General features: G+C 42.1%; 1 protein-coding gene across 3 annotated transcripts in view; it reads right to left on the minus strand.

Moving 5' to 3' along the window:
• Positions 1 to 16,306, minus strand: part of LOC134337531 (phosphatidylinositol 4-phosphate 5-kinase type-1 gamma-like) — a 184,547-nt gene that overhangs the window by 59,771 nt on the left and 108,470 nt on the right. For all 3 annotated transcript variants that reach the window (XM_063032622.1, XM_063032620.1, XM_063032621.1), the window contains exons 11-12: positions 12,212 to 12,296; positions 9,846 to 10,007 (exon numbers count right to left, since the gene is read on the minus strand). In XM_063032622.1, the coding sequence (XP_062888692.1) occupies positions 9,846 to 10,007; positions 12,212 to 12,296 (247 nt within the window). The remainder of the gene's footprint in view (positions 1 to 9,845; positions 10,008 to 12,211; positions 12,297 to 16,306) is intronic.

The raw sequence follows: 16,306 nt of genomic DNA on the forward strand, positions 1-16,306 counted from the left end.
CATAAATTGAACTGGACAAACAAGTGTAAAATACTGCAGCTGGCCCAGGTATTTGCCACTTAACATGATTAAAGGGATGGGATATGCAGTTTTCAAACATCAACATCTTAGCAGGATATGGAGTAGTTACGGTGGATTCCAGTTAATTGGGACACATCAGAACCAGTACATTTTGGCCCAATTATGTGTCTACCTCAATTAGCCAAAGTTCCTTGAAATAGTTAAAAAGGTATAAAAACACAAACTAATTTTAACTGAGTAACTAATTATGTATTTAAATAATTAACTCCTAAGTTATCAAAGGAGGAATTCAGGATACGCTGCTGTGATCTTTTGATTGACTGTAAATGAACAAAATCAGTGCAGACACCTTGTGTAGATAATGGACTGCCTTCATACAAAGCTATTGGCGATTGCATCCTCCAAATTTTCATTTTCATTGTAACATTCAAGACAACTGTTAATACCTTCAAATTTTCCATACTTCCTAACTTACTGAAATAGTGAAATCATTTCAGTTTCACTCACAGCCACTTCTCACACCACTAAGCCAGAATGCTTGAAAAACAGATCTGAATTGCCTTGCTGCTTATTTCTCACCAACTATTACGGACAAAAAAAAAAATCACCATTTTTTTTTAAACACAAACGCATGCAACTGATGCTATTTAAAAACTGTTCATTCTAAGCACAATGTAGTATCTAACGCTCACACAAGTGCACGTGACTGACAACAGTTAGAAACTGTTCGGAAACAGTTTCTTGCCTCAATTAAGTGGCATAGTGTCCCAAATTATTGAAAGGAATTCTGGCTATTTTCTCGATTAGTTTTTGCTCTTTAAGAGTTGTCCCAAATAAATAGCTGCCCCCATTAACTACTGGTCCAATTAACCTGAATCCACCATATTTTAGTTCGGAAAAATACTCTCAATTTTCAAAAACTGATACATTGGTCAAGGGAATTTTAGGCCACTAAATCAATGTGCAGAATATACACCCGATGAGATGCATCTGTCCTTCACATGCTCACCATCCTCGTTCTACCCAGAACCCTCTGGGCAACATCAGCCACCACCCACCCACCATGGACAGAGACTCCATGATGAGATACCCTGCAACCTTTGTAAAGGCAGATTATTATGCATTCTGAATCTTGTAAAAACAACAGGGAACTGCTACAATGTGTTATTACCATTGTTTGCAATTTATTGTGGAACATTTTTTGTGTAATAAATAAGGATCTGCTTATGGCAATGTCAAAATAATTTCCATTGAACAATTTGAAATTAACTAACATTGATCTTAGGGTTATAGTACAAAAGTTTACAGAAAATAAAGAAAATTGTGTATATGTGAGGCTTGCAGAGAACAACTAGTTTCTGCAAGTAGATTTACACACTTCAGAAAGGGTTAAACTGGTAAACAATTGACAATGCTAAATGCAATGCCACACAATTATACAGACATGGTCATATTTAATTCAATCAAAAGACAGTTCAGAGCAGATAAAAAACTATCTTGACATACCAGTTCATGGCCACCTACGGGTTCCTGGCCAATACCGAAGAAAACAGAATATTTACACAAAAATTAATAAAAAATGAAATGTATCAATTCGGCTTTGTAGATTATTTGGAAACCCTTGTTTAGATTATGAAAAAAAAGCTTTCAAGATGGTTCCTAAGGCAATTAAAAGAATGTTTCCAGCTTTTTCAGGATCATGAGTCCATTCGTTTAAACCTGAAATCACTATTTAATAAAAGTACAGTCCCACTGATGGATTATCTTTATTTGATAGATTATTATAGGAGTGGTAAATTTAAGTTAGAAAACACAGGACTAATTTAGATATTAATAAATCCATTTAGCAATGAACAATGAAGTTATAGAACAAATTATCGCCTCATTCCACAGAGCATTGAATATCTGTATATTTAATTAGACTAACTCTGGGCTGCCAAAGATTTCATGTTACAATGAAAAGAAAAACGCAAGCATAATCAAAATGACCTGCTAAGCTAATTTCAATTCAACAAAAATCTCAGAGGAGAACTTTCTAGATATTGCTCTACCTAACTGGCCTTGAACTTTTAAAACTCATCCAGTGGATTACAGCACCATTCCAAAAACAAAATGCTATAAATGATGAAATTGTAAAACCGACATACAAAATTCTGCAAACAGTCAGTAATTCAGGCAATATCCACCACAAGAAAAATGCAATGGTGACCATATGACCATATGACATGGAGTGGAATTCGCCCATTCAGCCTATTGAGCCTGCTCCGCCATTCCATCATGGCTGTTTTATTAATCCTCTCCTCTCTTCTCTTCATAACCTTTGATACCCTCACCAATCAAGAATGTATCAACTTATACTTTAAATATAACCAATGACTTGGCCTCCATAACCGTCTGTGGCAAGGAATTCCGGATTTACCACCCTCCGGCTAAAGAAATTCCTCTTTATCTTTGTTCTCAAGGAACACCCCTCTATTCTGAGGCTCTGTACTCTGGTCCTAGTCTCCCTTACTATAGGAAACATCTCCACATCGACTCTACTTAGGCCTTTATTCCACCTATATGTAATAGGTTTTCATGACATCCCTCCTCATTTTATTAAAGTCCAGTAAGTATAGGTCCAGAACATCAAACGCTTCTCATACATTACCCTTTTCATTCCCATAATCATTCTCATGAATCTCCTCTGAACCCTCTCCAATGCTAGTACATCTTTACTTTGATATTTATTTCTTCTGCCAAAATGCATGACCATACACTTCCCCACACTATATCCCATCTGCCACTTCTTTGCCCATTCTCCTAATCTGTCTTAGTCCTACTGGAAACACTCTGCTTTCTAAACACGATCTGCCCCAACAACTTATCATGCTGATCATCTAGGCTGAGTTTCTGGCCCTGTGGCTCAGAAGGGTAGGGAACTGAAGAGGATGGCAGCAGTAACAGGGGACTCTAGTTAGGGGGACAGATAGTGATTCTGTGGATGCGAAAAAGAAACACAGATGGTAGTTTGTCTCCAAGGTGCCAGGCTTCGCGATGTTTCTGAATGTGTCCACAACATCCCGAAAAGGGAGTGTGAGCAGCCAGAAGTTGTGGTACATATTGGTACCAACAACATAGGTAGAAAAAGGAAGGACATCCTAAAACCAGAATGCAGGGAGATAGGAAGGAAGTTGAGAAGCAAGACCTCAAGGGTAGTAATCTTGAGATTGCTGCCTGCACCAGGAATAGAATGACGTGGCTGAAGAACTGGAGCAGGGGGCAAGAATTCAGATTTCTGGATTATTGGGACCTCTTCTAGGGCAGGTGTGCCCTGAATAAAAGGGACAGGTTGCACTAGAATCCTTGCAATATCCTTGCAGGCAGGTTTGCTAGAGCTGTTGGGAGTCGTTTAAACTAATATGACAAGGGGATGGGAACCAGTACGATAGAACTGAGGATGAGCCAGCAGGTTTGCAAGTAAATGATGGGTGTAATATGAAGGACAAGCCAATGCTTGAGTAGAAATGCAGACAGTGCAAAGAGTTAAGTTGTACCACAAAGGCAAAATTCTTCAGAGTGAAGAATGCATGACTGAAGGCGATGTACTTATATACATGTAGTATTTGGAGTAAGGTGGAAGAACTCATGGCGCAATTACAGATTCGTTGGTATGACGTTGTGGGCATCACTGAGTCATGGCTGAAAGAAGGAGATAGTTGGGAGCTAAATATCAAACGATATACCTTGTATCAAAAGGAAGGGCAGGAAGGCAAAGGCAGTGCTGTGGCTCTGTTGGTAAAAAATGGAATTACATATTCAGGAAAAGGTCTCACAGGGTCAGAGAATGTTGAATCTTTGTGGCTGGAGTTGAAACTGGAAGGGTTAAAAAAACCATTATAGGAGTCATATATAGGCCTCCCAATAGTAGCCAAAATGTGAGGTTGAGATTATAAAGGAAGCTGGAAAAGGCATGTCATAAGGGTAATGTCATAATTGTAATGGGGGACTTCAATATGCAAAGAGATTGGGAAAATCAAGTTGGTGTCAGATCGCAAGAGAGGGAATTTGTTGTATGCCTATAAGATGTCTTTTTAGAGCAGCTTGTGCTTGAGCCTACTCAGGGAAAGGCCATCTTAGATTGGGTGTTGTGTAATAATCCAGATTTTATTAGGGAGTTTAAGGTAAACGAATCCTTAGGAGACAGTGATCATAACATGATTAAATTCATACTGCAATTTGAGAGGGAGAAGCATAGGCCACATGTACCAGTAACACACAGAAATAAAGGGAATTACACAGGCATGAGAAAGGAGCTTGCCCAAGTGGATTAGAGGGGGATACTGGCGGGGATGATGGCAGAACAGAGGTGGCTGAAGTGTCTGGGAATAGTTCACAAGGTGCAGGATAGTAATGTCCCACAGACGAAGTTGTTCTCAAAATAGCAGGGGTAGACAACTATGGCTGACGAGGTAAGTTAAGGACTGCATAAAAGCCAAGGAAAGGGCATATAATGTAGCAAAAGCGATTGGAAGTTGGATGATTGGGAAGTTTTTAAAATCCACCAAAAGGCAACTAAAAAGTCTTAAGAAGGGAAAAGATGAAATATGAGGGCAAACTGGCCAATAATATAAAGCAGGATACTAAAAGCTTTTTCCAGTTGTAAAAGGGAGGTGAAAGTTGATATTGGACCACTGGAAAATGATGCTGGTGAGGTAGTAATGGGGGACAAAGAAATGGCAGAAGAACTTAATAAGTACTTTGCATCAGTCTTCACTATGGAAGACATCTGCAGTGTTCAAGAGGTCTCTGAGTTCAGAGAACAGGAGTGAATGCCATTGCTATTAAAAATGAAAAAGTGCTAGGCAAACTGAAAGGTCTTAAGGTGGATAAATCACCTGGACCAGATGGACTAAATCCCAGAATTCTGAAAGAGGTTGCTGAAGAGATAGGAGAAGCATTGGTTATGACCTTTCAAGAATCATTTGATTCTGGCATGGTTCTGGAAAACTGGAAAATTGCAAATGTCACTCCATTCTTTAAGAAGCTAGGAAGGCAAAAGAAAGGAAATTATAAGCCAGTTAGCCTAACCTCAGTGGTTGGGAAGTTGCTGGGGTCCATTATTAAGGATGAGGTTTTTGGGGTACTTGGAGACTAATGATAAAACAAGTCAAAGTCAACGTAGCTTCTGTGAAGGGAAATCTTGCCTGACAAATCTGTTAAGAGTTCTTCAAGGAAGTAACAAGCAGGGTGGACAAACGAGAGGCAGTGGATGTCGTTTACTTGGATTTTCAGAAGGCATTTGATAAGGTGCCACACGAGGCTGCTGAGCAAGATAAAATCCCCATGGCATTCAGGAAAGATGCTGGCATGGATATAGGAATGGCTGACAGGCAGGAGGCAGCAAGAGGGAATAAAGGGGGCCTTTTCTAGTTTGCTGCCAGTGACTAGTGGTGTTCTCAGGGGTCAGTATTGGGACTGCTACTTTTCACACTGCTTGCCATTATGGAATTGATGGCTTTGTGGCAAAGTTTGCGGATGATACAAAGATAGCTGGAGGAGTCGGTAGTGCGATGATACAAAGATAGCTGGAGGGGTAGGTAGTGCTGAGGAAGCAATGCAATTGCAGAAGGACTTAGACAAATGGGAAGAATGGACAAAAAAGTGGCAGATGGAATACAGTGTTGGGAAATGTATGATAATACATTTCGGTAAAAGGAATAATAGTGTGGACTATTACCTAAATGGAGAGAAGGTTCAAACATCAGAGGTGCAAAGGGACTTACAAGTCCTTGTGCAAGACTCCCAGAAGGTTAATTTACAGGTTGAGTCTGTGGTAAAGAAGGCTAATGCAATGTTGGTATTCATTTCAAGGGTAAGAGAATATAAAAGCAAGGAGATAATGCTGAGCCTTTAGAAGACACTAATCAGGCCACACTTGGAGTCAACAGTTCTGGGTCCTGTATCTCAGAAAAGATGTGTGTTATTGGAGAGAGTCCAGAGGAGGTTCATTAAGATGATTCTGGGAATGAAGGCATTAACATAACCATTGCTAATTAGTCTAATATAAGATGGTGCCACGTACGGTGGCCGTGTTGCAAGCTCCGTTCCAACTTCACAGTATACTTTTAATTTCTGCAATTTCCTTCGCATTTCTTGTTCAAATAGCTGATCAGGAAAAATAGACTGCCTCTCCTGAACACCATGAAGTTGGTAGCTACCCACTACGTGGCGCCTTCTCTACACTGAGATCCCCTATTTGCGCGATCAATGGGAGACTCACCTACTACACCGCCGCTACCTCAGAAGCAGTGTTGGAGGCAAGGGAGAAGGGCCGGTGTTGTGGGGAGGTTGAGACGGCATGCTAATCGGCTGCCACTCCCTAGCATACTCCTGGCTAACATTCAGTCCCTGGACAATACGCTGTGCCAACTGAGAGTCAGAATCTTCTAACAGCGGGAAACAAAGGAATGCAACGTTTTATGCTTTGTGGAGACCTGGCTGATGGCGGAGATACTGGATCATGCCATTGAGCCCTCTGGGTTCTCCCTGTTCCGGGCAGACAGGTGTAAAAACCGCTCTGGGAAGAGTAAAGCAGGTTGGGTATGCTTCATAGTCAATAATGCCTGATGCGATTCCCAGATGTGCATGCCCTCAAATCCTTTTGTTCCCTGGATCTGGAGTACTGCTGTGTAGACCTTTCTGGCTGCCTAGGGAGTTCACGGCTGGTATTATCATCACTGTGTATCTTCCACCGCAGGCTGATACTGACCTGGCTCTCAAGAAACTGTACGAGACCATTAGCACCCTGGAGACTGCCTTCATCACTGGTGACTTTAATAGAGCGTTACTGACTAAAGTCACTCCAAAGTTTTGCCAACACATCCAGGTGAGCACTTGGGGAGATAGCATACTCAACCACTGCTACTCTCCCTTCTACAATGCTCACAAAGCACTCCACCATTTGGAAAATCAGATCACTCCTTCATTTTACTGTCGACAACGTACAGGCAGAAGCTGAAACAAGAGGCGGCCGTAGTTAAAACCATCCACTGTTGGTCCAACCAATTGGCCTCCATGCTGCAGGACTGCTTTGATGACATCAACTGGAATGTCATCCATGCTGAGGATGTCTTCGAGTTCACGGAAGGGGCCACAAGTTTCATCTGGAAGTGCATCAAGGATGTTGTCCTTCAGAAATTGGTCAGGGTCTTTCCAAACCAGAAACCTGGATTAACAGTTCCGTGCAAGCAGCAATTACCACGCAAGACAGAGCTTACACTGTCAAGAAGCTCAAGAAATTGTTTACATAGCTCAAGAAATGTAGCTACGATCTACAAAGTCATCAAGGCAGAGAAATAACAATACAGAGTCAACATTCAGACTCAACTTTCCACCAACAACACACGCAGCTTATGGTAAAGTCTGCACACCATCGTAAAATTCAAAACTAAATGCAGTGGAGTTTCCAGCATCAATGCCTCCCTCCCTGATGAGCTAAATCTTTTTTACGCTCAATTCAATGTCACCAATACTGAGCCTCTGGGGAGACCTGCAAATGATGCGACTGGCAACTTGGTCATTTCTGAGGCTGAAGTACGCAGGTGTTTCCAACAGGTGGACAGTAGCAAGGCTGTGGGATCAGACGGCACCCCAGGGAAAGTATTCAGGATGTGCGCGACACAACTGAGAATTGTGTTTATAGACATCTTTAATCTCTCCCTCTCCCAGTGTAAAGTGTCCTCCTGCTTCAAAACATCTACCATTGTCCTTGTACCTAAAAAGACCAAGGTAACATATCTGAAGGACTGGCGTCCAGTCGCCCTCACTTCAATAATAAGTAAATGCTTTGAGAGGGTGGTCAAGGACTACATCTGCAGCATGCTACCACACACACACTGAACCCCCTACAATTCACCTACTGACACAACCAATCATCAGACGACGCATAGCCACAGCTCTACACACCATCCTTACGCATTGGGAGAAGAGGGATACTGATGTGAAAATGCTGTTCTTGGATTACAGTTCAGCATTCAACACCATAATTCCCTCCAGGCTTGACAAGAAGCTCAGAGACCTCAGCCTTCACCCTGTCTTGCATAGCTGGATCCTGGACTTCCTGTCAGATCACCGGCAGGTGGTAAGAATGGGCTCCCTCACATCTGCCTCCCTGACCCTCAACACAGGTGCTCCTCAGGGCTGAATCCTAAGCCCCCTCCTTTACTCTCTGTATACCTATGACTGTGTCACCACCCACAGCTCCAATCTGCTAATTAAATTTGCAAACGACACTAACTGATTGGCCTAATCTCAAATAATAATGCGGCAGCCTACAGAGAGGAAGTATTCAACCCTGACACAGTGGCGGCAAGAAAACAATCTCTCCCTCAACATCACAAAGACAAAGGAGCTGGTTGTGGACTACAGGAGGAATGGAGACAGACTAACCCCTATAGATCTCGGGTTGAGAGGGTGAACAGCTTAGTTCTTTGGCATAAACATCACCAAGGATCTCAAGTGGTCTGTACATACCGGCTGAGTGGTTAAAAAAAAAGCAAAACAGTGCATCTTTCACCTCAGACAGTTTAAGAAGCTTGGTATGGCCCCCCAAATTCTAAGAACTTTCTATATGGGCACGATTGAGAGCATCCTGACTGGCTGCATCACTGCCTGGTATGGGAACCGCACTTCGCTCAATCGCAGGACTCTGCAGAGAGTGGTGCGAACAGCCCAGCTCATCTGTAGATGTGAACTTCCCACTATTTAGGACATTTACAAAGACAGGTGTGTAAAAAGGGCCCGAAGGATCACTGGGGACCTGAGTCACCCCAACTACAAACTGTTCCAGCTGCTACCATCCAGGAAACAGTACCGCAGCATAAAAGCCAGGACTAACAGGCTCTGGGACAACTTCTTCCACCAGGCCATCGGGCTGCTTAATTCACATTGACGTGACCGTATTTCTCTATTATATTGACTTTCCTGTTATACATTTATTATAAATTACTATAATTGAACATTTAGACGGAGATGTAAGATAAAGATTTTTACTTCTTATGTATATGAAGGATAATTCAATTCCAGAACCATTCCAGAATCTAGTGATTCTTGAAAGATCGCTGCCAATGCCACCACAATCTCTTCATTTTCCTTTCAGAAACCTGGGGTGTAGTCCACCTGGTCCAGGTGACTTAGCTACCTTCATACCTTTCAGCTTCCCAAGCACTTTCACCTTGGTAATAGCAACTACATATTTCTGCCCCTGATGCTTTTGAAAGATCCATCTGACAAGTTAATTCAGTTTCTCTTTCCACAAACATCCTGTTAAGTATCATTAACATTCTCATTTTGAATGCACGACTATACTTGGATAAAGGGAATATGATCATAATGCTTCAGCCATCATCTGGACTATGAACTAGTGCCCCTGCCCCTGCTTTAATGTTTTACTCCAAAAATAACAGAACATCTTGGAGTTTTCTGCATTAAATGGGTCCATCTGAGAACAATGCCATGAAACACCACAAACACCCACTGCTGCCTGTGAGGAGTTTGTATGTTCTCCCTGTGAACGCACGGATTTCCTCTGGTACTGCGGTTTCCTCCCATAGACCAAAGACATATTGGTGGTAGATTAATTGGTCATTGGAAACGTCCTATGATTAGGCTAGGATTAAATCAGAAGATTGTTTGGCAGCGTGGCTTCAGGGGCAGGAAGGGCCTATTCTGCACTGTATCACAATAAATAAATAAAATAAAAACTATTTAATTGGCAGTATTCTTGGAAGAGATAAATGAATATTCCCAATTCCAAAAGGGCAATACATATTCATGACAATTACCTTCATCTTCGAGGGTTGGGAAGCTTCTAGCTCCCCGGAGGTCATACCGCTTCTCTTCATCTTCTGTAGGAATTTGACTAGCTGAAAAGGCTTGTCCTGGGCCAACATATTTAGGAACTGGTAGAGAGGCTCGTCCTCTCTTAGATGGGGATGATTTCAATGCTGTAAAATAATGAAACTGGAATACTAAATCACCATAGACACAAGAGATCTGCATTTGCTGGAGAATCTTAGCTACTCAGACATACTCACAGACAAGGAGGTGCTATCATAGTCCGGCAAACTGACCCCTTCCATGCTGAGGACAGACAGCAGCTCTTAAACACTTCCTCTTACCCCTTCAACAGAACGCTACTAAGAAGCATCAAACAACATTCTGCATCATCACCAAACTCATCAACTCTGGAGATGTCCCATCTGTTGCCACCAATCTCAGTTTCTGTACCCCACACTGCTTGCTTCTACCTCCTACGCAGTATCCGCAAATCTAACTGTCCCAGTAAACCCATTGTTTCTGCCTGCTCCTGCCTCATTGAACACATTTCCAGACCTCAATTCCATTTTGACCCCATTGGTTCTGTCACTTCTTACCTACATACATGACATTTCACATCACTTCAATCAATTTCAGTCTCGTGCCCCTGATCACCTTATTTTTACTGTGGATATCCAGTCCCAATACACTTTCATCCCTCATCAGGAAGACCTTAAAGCTCCCTGCTTCTTTCTGGACAACAGACCTAACCAGGTTCTCTCAACCATCACTGTCCTCCATCTGGTGGAACAGTTCTCACCCTCAACCTCTTTTGGCTCCTCTCACTTCTAAAACCTCTTTCTCCTTTCCCTTCTCCATCTCTGTAGATAGACTATTTACTAATATCTTTTACAAACCTACTGACACTCACTATGATCTTGACTATACCTCTTCCCAGCCTGTCATTTGTAAAAATGCTATTTCCTTCTCGACGTTCCTCCATCTCTGCCACATCTGTTCTCTGGATGAAACTTTCCATTCTAGAACATCTGAGATGTCCTCTTTTATTTTTTTTTTTCGAGAATGGGGCTTCCCTTCCACCAGCATTGATACTGCCCTCACCCATATTTCCTCCATTTCTCCCACATCTGTCCTCACCAAATTGTCCTACTGTTGTAAGACGGACAAAGTTCCCCTCGTCTTTACCTATTATACCACTGAGCCTCAAATCTAGCACATCATTCTCCAATGGGATCCTACAACTAAGCACAACTTTCCCTTCCGCCCCCCTTCACTCTCCAAAGAGATCACTCTCTACGTGACTCCCTTGTGCACACATCCCTCCCCATTAATCTTCCTCCTGGCACTTAACTCTGTAAGTGCTACACCTGACCCTACACGTCCTCCTTCAACACTATTCAGGGTCCCAAAAAATCCTTTAAGGTGAGGTGATACTTCACCTGCATGCCTGTTGGGATCATCTATTGTATCTGATGCTCACAGTGCCGCCTTCTCTACATAGGTGAGACATGACGCAGAGGGACCGCTTCGTCAAGCACCTTTGCTCTGTTCACTACAAAAGGCAGGATTTCCTGGTGGCTACCTATTTCAATTTGACTTCCCATTCCCATCGCAATAATGCTGTCCATGGCCACTTCTACTGACACAATAAGGCCTAACTGAGGTTAGAGGGGCAACACCTCGTTCAGTCTGGGCAGCCTTGAACCTGGTAGCACAAACAATGATTTCTTGAACGTCTGGTAATTATCCCTCCCCTCCTTTTCTCTTTTTGTATTTCCTATTCTGGTTACCCTCTCATCCCTTCTCTTCACTTTCCCATCACCTCTCTTTAGTTCCCCTCCTCCTTCCCTTCATTCTATGGCCCACTGTCCTCTCCTATTAGATTGTTTCTTCGTCAACCCTTACCTCTTCCACCTATCACCTTCCAGTTTCTTACTTCACTCCCCCACTCACCTACCTCATCACCTAGTCTTATCTATCACCTGCCAGCTTGTACCCCTTCCTCCTCCCACCACATTCTTATTCTGGCTTCTGTCCCTTCTTTTCCAGTCCTAATAAAGGGTTTCAGCTCAAAATGTCAACTGTTTATTTCCCTCCATAGATGCTGCCTAACTTGCTAAGTTCCTCCAGCACTTCATGTGTGTTTCTTAAATGACCATCTTAATTAATAATTTCTATTAGCATTAACCTCCAGCTAGTAGAAATACTACACTGGCCAAAAGTGTGAGTGTGTATGACAAATCATCATTTTGCTGAGTTATTTCAGATCTGTCCTTCTAACAGACGACAGAGGGACTGACATGATTATTTTGCTCCAAGAATACAAATTCAGTCCTTGTAATACTCCAAAGAGAACATAATGCTTACTTACATGAAGACTTTCTGAAGACAGTGTTGCTCATAAACTTATAAAACCTTTCAGCATAGAAACTTGGCCTATGCACTGATACAGTGTCCTGTAAAACATTCCAAGGGAAAAAAAAACTACTCAGTTTGAATAGAAATTGTTTTAGCAAATTTAAGGAGAGCCAAAATATCAAACTTTTAATTGCCAGGCAGAAAGTTACTCAGAAATCCTGAACTCTTTGTATGGGGCAAAATAATGAATTTTATCTGACTAGAGATGCCTTCGATTAAATAAAAAAATAAAAATTCAGAAATGTGTTTCTAAAATTAACTCAGTGTTAGCTGATTTTAGTCAACACAGTAATTTCAATATACCTGAATAACAGAGGGATTCCTGCTCTTGATCCTAACAAATGAGTCTATATCTATATTATCAATTCAGTATAGGTGCAGACCAAATGATCACTTTGCAGTCAGATAAACTAGTCACTTGCACTACCTATGATCCTCAGGTACCCACAGAGCTACAGTCCACAGACGATGCTGGCGTCTGTGGGATGGATGTGAACCAGAAGGTGTGAAGTTTGCATGTAGTTTCAAAGAACGCACTCTCTATACTTCGTAAATATGGAATTGTCCTTTGTGTTTAGCAAATAAGTATCGAGTCCCACATTGGGCCAGCAGACCTTTCAACTGAAAGCATCTCCACATGATGCCTGCTGTACCTTGTTTTGTCGAATAAAGAAGCTGCTTTGTAACTCTCTCTCCAGTGATTTCATTCACGCAACAACACTCAGCACAGCACAGCACAAACTACACGAACACTGTACAATAAATGTATCTTCTACATAATAAATGTATCTTCTACATCGCAGGGATGTCATTAGAGTAAAACTGGCTCTTGTGATTTAATATACATCTTGTTTATCTCTAACATATAACCCATAATTGTAGACCATCCAAGGATGCGATTGCATTCATCCTAGAGCTTTTTCATTTTACTTTTCTCTTGAAACTAACCATAAAAAAAGGCAACAATTATACCAGAGCCTAAGAAGAATAATGTGAGCTGTCTTAATAACCGTCGCCCAGCAGCGCTCATATCTACAATGATGAAATATTTTGAGAGACTGGTCATGACTAGACCGAACTTCTGCCTCAGCAAGGCTCTGGACCCATTGCAATTTGCCTATCACCACAATAGGTCAATGGCAGACACAATCTCAATGGCTCTCCACACAGCCTTAGACCACCTGGACAATACAAACACCTATGTCAGGATGCTGTTCATTAACTACAGCTCAGCATTTAACAACATCATTCCCACAATCCTAATTGAGAGGTTACAGAACCTGGACCTCTGTACCTCCCTCAGCAATTGGATCTTTGACTTCCTAACTGAAGACCATAATCTTTGTGGATTGGTGATAATATCTCCTCCTCGCTGATGATCAACACTGGTGCACCTCAGGGGTGTATGCTTAGCCCACTGCTCTACTCTCTCTATACCCATGACTGTGTGGCTAGGCATAGCTCAAATACCATCTATAAATTTGCCAAATATACAACCATTGTTGGCATGTTGGCCTTCATAACAGGGGGAGTTGAGTACAGGAGCAAAGAGGTCCTTCTGCAATTGTACAGGGCCCTGGTGAGACCACACCTGGAGTATTGTGTACAGTTTTGGTCTCCAAATTTGAGGAAGGACATTCTAGCTATCGAGGGAGTGCAGCGAAGGTTCACGAGGTTAATTCCCGGGATGGTGAGACTGTCATACGTTGAAAGATTGGAGCCACTGGGGTTGTATACACTGGAATTTAGAAGGATGAGAGGGGATCTGATTGAGATTATTAAGGGATTGGACACGCTAGAGGCAGGAAACATGTTCCTGATGTTGGGGGAGTCCAGAACCAGAGGCCACAGTTTAAGAATAAGAGGTAGACAATTTAGAACGGAGTTGAGGAAAAATTTTTTCACACAGAGGGATGTGGATCTGTGGAATGCTCTGCCTCAGAAGGCAGTGGAGGCCAATTCTCTGGATTCTTTCAAAAAAGAGTTAGATAGAGCTCTTAAAGATAGCAGAGTGAAGGGAAATTGGGAGAAGGCAGGAAAAGGGTATTGATTGTGGATGATCAGCCATGATCACAGTGAATGGTGGTGCTGGCTCGAAGGGCTGAATGGCCTACTCCTGCACCTATTGTCTATTGTTGGTAGAATCTCAGATGGAGAAGAGAGGGCGTACAGGAGTGAGATATGCCAACTAGTGGAGTGGTGTCACAGCAACGACCTTGCACTCAATGTCAGTAAGACACAAGAGCTGATTGTGGACTTCAGGAAGGGTAAGATGAAGGAACACACACCAATCTTCATTGGGGGACCAGAAGTGGAGGGAGTGAGCACCTTCAAGCTCATGGGTGTCAAGATCTTTCAGGACCTAACCTGGTCTGAACATATCAATGCAGTTATAAGGAAGGCAAGACAGTGACTATACTTCATCAGGAGTTTCAAGAGATTTAGTATGTCAGTAAATACACTCAAAAACTTCTACAGATATACCATGGAGAGCATTCTGACAGGCTGCATCACTGTCTGGTATGGAGGGGCTACTGCACAGGACCGAAAGAAGCTGCAGAGGGTTGTAAATTTAGTTGGCTCCATCTTGGATACTAGTCTTCTAAGTACCCAGGACCTCTTCAAGGAGCAGTGTCTCAAAAAGGCAGCGTCCATTATTAAGGACCTCTAGCACCCAGGGCTTGCCCTTTTCTCACTGTTACCATCAGGTAGAAGGTACAGAAGCCTGAAGGCACACACTCAGCAATTCAAGAACAGCTCCTTCCCCTCTGCCAACCAATTCCTAAATGGACATTGAACCCATGAATACCACCTTACTTTTTTAATATATATTATTTCTGTTTTTTGCATGATTTTTAATCTATTCAATATACGTATACTGTAATTGATCTACCTATTTATTTATTATATATTTTTTCTTCTTCTATATTATGTATTGCATTGAACTGCTGCTGCTAAGTAATCAAATTTCATGACACGTGCCGGTGATAATAAACCTGATTTTGATTCTGTCTCGATTCTGAAATAGGGAAACTAGGAAATGAAATCTTGACAATATTTCAGTTGAATGCTCCACATGGAAAACAGACTGGGTGAACAATTAAAAGAGCATTAGTTTGTTTTTAAATATTACTGTATACACAGAACATAGAGTACTTTAAAGGGTTGGCACATTGTGGGCCAAAAAGCCTGTACTGTGATGTAGTTTCTAAGATCAATCTAACCCTTCCATCCCACATAGCCCTCCATTTTTTCTTTCATTCATGTGCCCATCTAAGATTCTCTTAAATGTCCCTAATGTACTTCCACTACCACCATCACTGGCAGTATGTTCCACATACAGTACCCACAAAGCACACCTAGAGGTGTTTTAAAAAAAACTCTCTTTAACATCCCCCTATACTTTCCAACAAACACCTTAAAGTTATGCCCCCTCATTTTAGCTATTTCTGTCCTGTCCTGTGAAAGTCTCTGGCTGTCCACACTATCTATGCCTCTCATCATCTTGTACAGCTCTCATCTTCCTTCCCTCCAAAGGGAAAGACACTAGCTCACTCATAAACCTTTCCTCATAAGACATGCACTCTAATCCAGGCAGCATTCTGATAAATCTTCTCTGCACCCTCTCTACAGCTTCCACATTGTTCCCGTGATGAGTCAACCAGAACTGTACACAATACTCCAATTGTGGTCGAACCAGAGTTTTATAGAGCTGTAACATTGAATTCAATCCCCTGACTAATGAAGGCCAACACAACTTATGTCTTCTTAACCACCCATCAACTTACACTATGAGGGATCTATGGATGTGTATGCCAAGGTTCCTCTGTTCATCCACACTGTTAACAATCCTGCCATTACCCTGTATTCTGCCTTCAAGTTTGACCTTCCAAAGTGAATCACTTCGTACCTTTCTTTATTGAACTCAATCTGACACTTCTCAGCCCAGCACTGCATCCCATCATTGTCCCATTGTAACCTACAACAATCTTCTACAACAACTATTAACCCAAACAATTTCAGTCTCTGGAGAAAGTCTAGACCAGCC

This window comes from Mobula hypostoma, chromosome 24 (genome assembly GCF_963921235.1).
Source record: "Mobula hypostoma chromosome 24, sMobHyp1.1, whole genome shotgun sequence".
Lineage (NCBI taxonomy): Eukaryota > Metazoa > Chordata > Chondrichthyes > Myliobatiformes > Myliobatidae > Mobula > Mobula hypostoma.